This window comes from Pyrus communis, chromosome 12 (assembly GCF_041283825.1).
Source record: "Pyrus communis isolate YQ-2024b chromosome 12, ASM4128382v1, whole genome shotgun sequence".
Lineage (NCBI taxonomy): Eukaryota > Viridiplantae > Streptophyta > Magnoliopsida > Rosales > Rosaceae > Pyrus > Pyrus communis.
Genome location: NC_142576.1, coordinates 25,058,603 through 25,067,845, shown reverse-complemented (window position 1 = coordinate 25,067,845; position 9,243 = coordinate 25,058,603). Strand labels below are relative to the sequence as shown.

Sequence of the window (9,243 nt, the reverse complement as noted above, 5' to 3'; positions counted from 1 at the left end):
TTTTATGTTTGATTCTTACTAAAGGTGAATTTGGAACCATATTATTACTAGCTCATTGTGAAACTAAGTCTACTTCCTCTCTTAATGTAGATAATATTGTTTGTCAAAAAAAAAAAAAAAAATCAACTTCAATTTGTTTTGCATCTTTTGTTTGGCTGCTAATTTTCATTTCAAACGAGCTGGATTGGATCACCTGTATACGTCAGAAATTGTGTATTTTGGGCTCCTTTTGATCTGGGTTTGAAGGACACCAAGGCCCAATTATTAGTCTTCATACAAATTATGGGCTTGTGCTGGATCTTGGCTCAGTTATCTTTTAATTTTTTGTTTGTTTTATTAACTACTGGTATTAATATTCAATAGCACTAGGGTTGAGTGAAATTAGGTTTTTGGAATGTCTTAGGTCTAAAATATGCAAATGACGAGTTACATAAGTAATTAATGTTGTGTCATCATACCTTCTACTCACCAACTTTACCGATAATGTAGTGTTATCGTACCCTTTACACTTGCTGAACACGTGCGTAATAAGCATTTGAGTTAGAAATCTTGTTGGAATATGGCGGAGAAGAACTCAACTCCAACGAACCGAAAAAATATTGGATTTGAGGTCGTGAATTCGAGCAAGTTTTTACCTAATTCTAACGTATCTAATCAGTTAAGTTTCGATTGAGTTCGAGTTGATCAAACTCAAGTTACATCCCTATGTTAATTGGAGAATTATCTTGGGCTTATTTTTGTTGTTTATTTGGGCCTTTGGCCGTATTATGAAAAAAAAAATCAGAAACCTCAGAAAAGCCATTTTATTTGTGCAACAACCACATTTCCATCCCCAACCGGGCCAACCCCGAGCAAGTAGGGTTTATCATTTCCCGCTCCACCGCGAAACTCCCATGCTCCTCCACGTCCAAATGGGTGGCGCCAGCAATCGTTTCTTCACCATCCTCTCCACCACCACCAGCCACCCTTTCCACCGCTTCCCTTCTCTCCTCCGCCTCTCTCGCCAATACAAACCCCCACTCTTCCCCGCCTCGCTCTTTTCCCTTTCCCACCGTCACTCCCTCCCTTCCCGCCCCTCCTCCTCCGCCTCATCTTTCCCTCCCAGTTCCTCTCACCATTTCCATTCCCACTCCCCCGTTTCCTCCGCCTACCCTTCTTCTTCCGCCGACTCCGCCGGTTTCCGAGCCTCGCACCCCTGGCCCGAGTGGTCCCACCTCCTTAACTCTCTCTCCGCCGCCGGATACAACGGAGTCAACGGCCAAGATGAGTTCACAGCTGCGGTCCGGGATTTGCCCGAGGACTTTATGCGTGCTGCCAGTGTTTGCTTGGCGTTTGCTAGGCAAAGAGCTGGCCTTTTGAGGTAATGTTTTATATGCTTCTCTTTCAATCAGTAAAAGTCTTGCAATTTTTTACCAGTGGGTGAATTGCGTGTGGTTTTCGATGCAGGTTGCTTTCGAGGCGAGATTTAGAGGTTGTGGTGGAGAATGGGACGCCATTTCTGTTCCAGAATGGCGATGATTCGGCGAGGCGAATGAGATTGTTTCTCGGCCAAGGCAGTACCAATGTGAGCTTTCTTTAACTTTGTGAATGCTCTTTAATTTTTGTTTAAGTGAAATGGTTTGTTCACTGTTTTCGGTCTCGTTTGAGATTGCTTCTCTTGACAGAATTTCTGCTCATAAGCAATTATGCTAGAAGTTCTTTTGTTATAATTATAAGCATGTCAAAATTTAATAATCCAAGTGCTTGAAGCAGCACTGAGCAGGTGCTTCTCTAGAAGGCACTTCTATGACCTAGAAGCGCTTTTTAAGTTTTTCTGTGAAACATTGTTAGAAGTGCTTTTGGATGTTGGGAAACAACTTTATCCCCTCCAATAGCAATCCCAAACAGGCCTTTAATCAGATATACAACATACAAAATCTGTAGTCCAATGTAGTCAAACAAACATTACTCCTACAGAAATCAAACTTAAATTATAGTTTTCTGTAACTTTTTCAAGCAAAAATTCAATACTGTGTCAATTGGATTCCTCAGCATATATAGATTTCCCTGAGTCAAGCACTATGCCAAAACCACTGGAAATAGGAATGTGTTCTGCAAAAGTACAAAAGCTAATGTTCTTTGGGAAAAATCTTTTTTATTTTGTTCTTGGAAGAGTATCTGTGCTATATGTATATGCTAATATACTGCCGAGCTGAAAATTTTCAGTGGATTGAAAGAAAGAGAAAAAAGAAAGGTTATATTGGTGATCTTGAAAACTTTCCATTTGGAAGCCCAATTGATTTTAACATTTATGTTAATTTTGATGTAAATATACTAAGACCTTTATGGGTTTATCTCAATTTTTGTTTTTATGACTTTTGCAATGGCGTTATAGGATTCATATAGCCGACTCCACTTAGTGGGAAAAGGCTTTGTTGTTGTTGATGACTTCTGCATGATTTAGATATCTTCTAATTCATCGGTTTTATATGAGATACACTTTCTTAAGTACATTTAAGTTACGTTCTACTAACCAATCGATTTTTATTTCGCATAATAGGCCTTGGACATTGATAAAGCACAAACAATTGATTTGATGAGATTTATATTGAGTTATGCTAGCAATCCTGTTTTTTCTTCAGAGAGAAACAATCTCTATAATAGAGAAATTGTTGAATCTTCTGTCCGTACTCTGTTGAGTGAAATAGCCAAGCTCTGTTATAGTGCTCCAGTTTCGAACTCTATTGGGTCAATGCAGAGTCGATCCTCTGATAACTTTGGAGAATCTGCTAGGCCTTTTGAAAAAACTATTGAAATGAAAAGAGGTGATTGGATTTGCCAGAGGTAGAGTCCTATTGGCTTATTTGTCAATTTCCATCTGTCTTCTTTTCTTTTGTTTCATGTTTGTATGGCGTTCTATTCATGAGCAGGTGTAATTTCATGAACTTTGCAAGAAACATGAAATGCCTTGAGTGCGAGGAGGCACGGCCAAAGAGGGAGCTGACTGGCAAGGAGTGGGAGTGTCCTCAGTGAGTTTTGCATTTTGCATTTCATCTCTTTTTTGGGTTTTCTGATAATTTTTTTTACTTTTACTGATTAATTGATGATGAAATAACTTCTTTCTCAGATGTGATTTTTTTAACTATGGGAGAAACATGGTATGTTTGAGGTGTGATTGCAAGCGCCCTGGAGAGGTCTCACGTGGTTCCACTAATGATGGTTTAGATATGGGATATGTAAATATGGGTGATAAAAATACGGCTGATATCGATAGCAGGCTGGCCGCTAATGAAGAGAAGGCACAGCGGTGGTTTAGTAAGATTTCTCAGCTAGACAGTACTTCAGACATGAGTAGCGCTGTATCTGATGAAGATTTTCCTGAAATAATGCCATTGAGAAAAGGAGTAAACAGATTTGTTGTGAGCACAAGAAAGACTCCATTAGAGAGGAGGCTGGCCAATGCTCAATACCAAAGAAACGTGGATAATGAGGGTAATTACCAAGGCAAGGATCTTCAACCTGGGAGTGTGAATACGTCACTTGGTCGTACACCCAACAGGACTTTAGATGAAATTCTCGGCCGTGTTAATACAAGTACGAATCCCAGACAAAATGTTGGAACTGATACTCCCTCTTCTATATCAAGCTCAGTTTCCTCGGAATATGGACAACCTAGAAGGGGAGGGGGAAATTCCAATTATTCCCAACTTGTGCCATTACCCGCTGATACGTTTGCCAAGAAACCTGAGAATTCGAGTGTGGAGGAGAGTATGCAGCTGTCTGAGAAGCCTACAGAACAGGCTGGGAGCAAGGATGAAGAAAGAGACCAAGCTGAAAAATCTGAGAGATGGTTTAAGAGGGTTGCAGAGTTGCACGATGTTACTGATCTTGCAAGTGCAATTTCAGATGAGGACTTTCCTGAAATTATGCCGATGCGTAAAGGAGAGAATCGATTTGTTGTCAGCAAAAAGAAAGATCGGTCTTTGACTACTCCGGCATACAAGAGACGTACAGCTACTGAACAAGCTAACAATGGCAATTATGTTCCCTTCGTCCCATTCCCACCCGACTACTTTGCTAAAAAAAAGAACCAGCAGACAGATTTGACTAACAAGATTGCTGATGAAACAACTTCAACTACGATGCCAGATAACTCTTCAGACAGTTTGCTTGATGCTCACGTGCAACAGGTGAAAAATCAGCAAAGCAATGTGCCAAGCTGGAATTCAGAAAATTCGGGACAAAATCAGTTCAGGGATTCTGCCCCAAATTTTGCTAGTTCTAGCTCATACGGCATGGATAGATTGAACATTGGATCTTCCGGGAAAGAGAAGTCTAACCAGACAGCAAGTTCAACAGGAAATTCACCACAGCAGTCCAATGATCAGAACATTAGACAGGGCTGGAGTGGGAAAAGCTTGGAGGGGTCAGCAGTGAAGGAACCAGATCCTTTAGACATGTCAGAGGAGGCGAAGGCAGAGAGATGGTTCAAGCGCGTTGCGCAGATAAAAGACATCTCAGAGCTGAGTCAGATTCCCGATGAAGATTTCCCGTCAATAATGCCAATGCGTAAAGGGGTGAATAGGTTTGTTGTCAGCAAGCGGAAAACGCCGTTGGAGAGGAGGTTGACATCTCCACAATACAGAAAAAATCTTCCTATTGTAAGCTCTGATCCAGCAAAGGAAAGAGACAGTGACTGAGTATCACAAAAAAGACTTAACACTTCGTTGTTTATGGAAGATGATATTATTGTTTTTTTTTTTTTTTTCCTCATATTAATTTTTAATAATTGTATTTTTTGGGTTGCCTTCCAAACATTGTATAAAGATATACATTTCTTCTGGTTATGCAGTTGCCTGGATTGGAGGTAAATACATTTTTCATGTTGAGTCATGGGACTAAACGCTAGGCGAGGGCAATTTGGCAAATTGGATGGTTGGTTAGGTTTTAAAAGTTTATGTGCATTTTTTTATACAACTTAAAGGAAGCTAAATTACATAATGAACCAACAAGGTATGTATTTTATAATTGAGTCGAAAATGAGACATGTCACTTATAAACGAAAAATAAAATGACAAGATTGTAAATTTAGTGGCAAAAAGAAAGTTTAGGTGATTATATTCCAAAAAAAAAAAAACTGAACGCCATTTGCAAGTTTGTTTATTAACTTTTAAAGTACTGATAACAATTTCTTTTATAATATGTGGGGCTAAAAAAGAAGTGTGAGATCATTTGTAAGTCTGTTTAGCCTCCAACAAGGCAAAACATTGAGCATAACAGTACCATTTCTCTGGTTATGAGACAAGAGAAAAACAAAAAAAATATTGTAAAACGGTCAAATGATAGAAATTTCTCGTCATCTAACTCTTCTTGTATTTGTAAGGGAGTAATCTATGCACACGCTTTTTTACTTCTTCACACATTTTCTAGCTATGACTTCTAATTCTCTTTTGATTTCTCCATCCAATAACTAAAAACAAAACAAAGGCCTACAAAAATAAAAAATGATGGGCAAAAGTATCTCCTATTTGTATTATCCTTATGGCTTTTCGGCCGGCCATACCCGAACTACGAATCTAATTGCCTTTCTAATAAAAAAAGACGTGGCCAAACATTTACCGTACTTGACGTGGAACATAGTCGAACATTTCTTGCATGTTAAATTTGGAACATGTACTTTTAACAACAACCATATCTTTTCTTCCACATCCAACTCAGCTCCCGATTTCTTCTCCACATGCCGCCTCAAATTTTCTCAGCAAAATGGAGAAATCCGACGATAACCCTCGTATCTGCCTTGAACTTCATCGTCTTCCTCGTCTTCGACTTTCTCGACACCTTTCTCTGCGTCGTTTACAGATGCATTGATGAGTTGTTCGAAGGGCAGGAGGCCTCCAGCTGTTACTGCACAGACAAGAAAGAACAGCAGGCGAGGAGGAATGGCGATGGAGAAGAAGATGAGGAGCTTTCGCTTTCAGAGACATTGTACAAGAGGAAAAACGTTTTTAGGAAAATGGGGTTTCTTGGATTTGAGAAAAAATGGAGGCAAAGTAAAAGTGAAAATCCAGGAAAGGTAAAAAACCTGAAAAATAGGTGGTCAGACTGTGGATGTCAGTCTTGTGTTTCATGGACCAATGATGCTGCCCAGAAGCTTCACTTTGTCATTGGGGAGCCTGAGACTTCTTCACAAGGTATTTTCATTTTTTTTTTTCAGCTACATCTTCGTCACGGGAAATGATTTTCGCACATTTTTTTTTTTTCTAACTACTTCCATCTTGATTTTTTTTTTTTTACTTGTTTAATCCAAATGGTAAAAATAAACAAGGTTGTGCAAAGCGAGTGTGGAAATCCTTTTTTTTTTTTTTTTTTTTTTTTTTAAATTTCAGAACTTTGTGGCTTTCTAAAGACTTGCTAATTTTATAGCTTGCACACGGACGAAGGAAAATTAAGAAATATTTATGCTTTGCTTTTATGTCAGTTTTGGTAGTAACTTTTGTTAACTGTTCAATTGGATGGAATGTCGTATTTTTTTGGTTGTCTCCAGAAAGTCAATGATGTTGAAATTTATGTAATAATGTGTTTTTGGGCTTTCAGTTGGATACTTCGCGTACATTTGGAGGAATATAATTATTGACTTTACGATTTCTTTTCTTCTTGTTGTTAAAAGTACCTATATTCGATTGGATGGAATCGGAGTAGGATTGATTCTTCCAAATTCAGCTTCCCCTTTTTCTCCAGTCCTCTCCTATTTGAAAGGTAAAAATAAGTCTCGTTAACATCTTGAGTTGGCTTTTTTAGAGAGAGAGAGAGAGAGAGAGAGAGAGAGAGAGAGAGAGAGGGGGGGGGGAGGTGAGAGAATCCTACTCCAATGGAATTTCATTTTCTTAGCACCAGAAAGTTTACATGTTATAATTTAGGGTAATAAGTGTTAGACCTAGTCATGTTAAGGAATCTGCTGCTCCACCAACTGCCGAATCTGCTCCATCAACTGCTGCTCCACCAACTGCACAATTAGGAGACAACCTGGACAGCAGACCTCATGTGCTCTGATGTGTTGCATCATGGGCACGTGGCTGCAATATTCCTGACAGCAGCATGGGCAGCAAGCATGTGTCTTTAGTTATATTCCCGACAGCAGCATGGGCAGCAAGCATGTATCTTTAGTTTATTGCATGTGTGTGTGTGTAAGATGTATATAAAACATCTGAGTGTTATTACAAGATTAATAGTGAAAATATATCATTTCTACAATAAGTTGGTTGTGTGCATGTTGAGATTAATCCTAAAGGACAACATTTTCAGATCAAGTTAGTGAGAGATTATTAGGATGAATGTTCAATCACTACTATAAGGCCATTTAGATTGATAAACTCGAGTTTCAAAACCAGTTTTGATATTGAATTATCCAATTTCTCTGTCTGAACTTCGTCCTTTTTTCGGCCTTTAGATTGAATAAATCACGGAAAAGTCGAGAAATAGAATTATGGCATAAGATAATTGCTCATATTGTTGCCATTTGATATTTGACAGCCCTCACTGATGAGGATTGCAGAGGAAAGCCACCGGAGAATGTGATATTCGTGCACGGGTTTCTTTGTTCTTCCTCGTTTTGGACAGAAACCGTCTTCCCGAATCTTTCAGAACATGGGAAACGTAATTACAGATTGTTCGCCGTAGACCTGTTGGGATTTGGAAGAAGCCCAAAGCCAAGGGACTGTTTCTATACTTTGAAGGATCATTTGGAAATGATTGAGAAATCTGTGATTTGTCCATTCCAGTTGAACTCCTTCCATTTGGTTGCACACTCCATGGGTTGTTTAATAGCAATTGCTTTAGCTGCTAAGCACCCCGAATTAGTAAAATCGGTCACTCTTGTAGCACCTGTAAGTTCATGAATCCTTTAGTATACATACATTTTGTCTATTTTCTTTGTCATCTTTAAGGCTTGTTTGGAATTGCTTTTTGAGAAGCACTTCTTCTCGTAAGGGCTAATGCTAGAAGCTTTTTTAGCCTTTCCGGAAGCAGTCCCAGACAGACTTTTAGACATGCATGTTTGATTGAATTGTTATGTGGATTTATGGTCTGTAGCCTTACTTCCCTTCCAAAGATGGAGACAGCTTAAGAGTACTAGAAAAAATTGCTGCAAGGAAACTATGGCCACCGTTCGTGTTTGGAATGTCATTAATGTCATGGTATGAACACCTGGGTCGATGCGTCTGTTTTCTTGTATGCCGACACCACAGGACTTGGGAGACGATCGCAAAGCTGCTTACCCGGAGAAGGTAACTAAACCCTCAACCTTGAACCCTAAACCCTAGAAAAAAATACAGCAAAACACACGATTTTCTTAGTTCCTTCTTCATTTGAAAAAACATGTCATAGTAAGCTTGTGTTATGTTTCTCACTGAAGGATGTAAATCCCGACATTGGAAACATGATAAAATTAAATGCAATTCATGTTAAGTGCTTCCACTACTAATTGTCGTTGACCTCCTAACCCGTGACATTTCCTTGACAGGGATCTTCATTTTATGACTGTGGACTTCACTAGGCACACCCACCATTCAGCTTGGCACACCATGCACAACGTGATATGTGGGGGAGCAAAGTTAATGGAAGGTTACTTGCAAGTTTTGAGCAAAGCTGGGGTTAAAGTTTGTGTTATCCATGGTGATAGAGACAAAGTTGTTCCCATGGAGTGCAGCAATAACATTCAGATGGCGGCTCCTGACGCAGAGGTTAACATTGTTAAAAATACTAATCACAATTCTGTGATCTTCGGTAGAAAGCGGGATTTTACTCGGCATGTAGAACATATTTGGGAATTGAACTCAGGATGACGAATGTATGATAAATGCTCTTAAGTATGAAGCATGAATTAGGTTCTTTTGAATTTGCAAAAAAGAATAAACTACATAAAAATTTAAAGTGAACTGAAGTTTGAAAATGTAGCTTTCTTATGTAGCTTTCTTGCTTTTTCTTAGTTTAGAAGGGAGAGGTATTTCTTCTAGAAAGATCATGTAAATTGTGTCGCTTCGTTCTTTGAAAGATTGTCCTCGCGTGCTTCTTACTTTCACGGTGTGTTTACACGTTAAAAAAAAAAATCAGGATTTAATTGCTATAAGTGTTTTTCTTTTAAGATACAATGACCATATCTTTATAACAGTAACCCCTCAAAGCGTGAAGTTTTAGCGAGTCACGATTGTATTGAACTCTCTCCGTTATGAAGTTTTTAATTCACATCTCTATAGCACAAGTGACTTT

The 9,243-nt window shown here is 38.9% G+C and overlaps 2 protein-coding genes across 2 annotated transcripts; both read left to right on the top strand.

The window, feature by feature from the left end:
* The first annotated feature begins 782 nt into the window (after positions 1 to 782).
* LOC137745229 (zinc finger protein VAR3, chloroplastic) lies at positions 783 to 4,851 on the top strand. Its single transcript, XM_068485145.2, has 5 exons — positions 783 to 1,360; positions 1,447 to 1,564; positions 2,540 to 2,823; positions 2,910 to 3,008; positions 3,107 to 4,851. The coding sequence occupies exons 1-5, from the start codon at positions 894 to 896 to the stop codon at positions 4,677 to 4,679; spliced, it is 2,541 nt and encodes an 846-aa protein (XP_068341246.2). The 5' UTR covers positions 783 to 893; the 3' UTR covers positions 4,680 to 4,851.
* A 776-nt stretch (positions 4,852 to 5,627) lies between these two features.
* Positions 5,628 to 8,926, top strand: LOC137744201 (alpha/beta-Hydrolases superfamily protein). Its single transcript, XM_068484064.2, has 4 exons — positions 5,628 to 6,170; positions 7,510 to 7,862; positions 8,068 to 8,261; positions 8,498 to 8,926. Exons 1-4 carry the CDS (start codon positions 5,717 to 5,719, stop codon positions 8,817 to 8,819), a joined length of 1,323 nt encoding a protein of 440 aa, XP_068340165.2. The 5' UTR covers positions 5,628 to 5,716; the 3' UTR covers positions 8,820 to 8,926.
* The last annotated feature ends 317 nt before the right edge of the window (positions 8,927 to 9,243 follow it).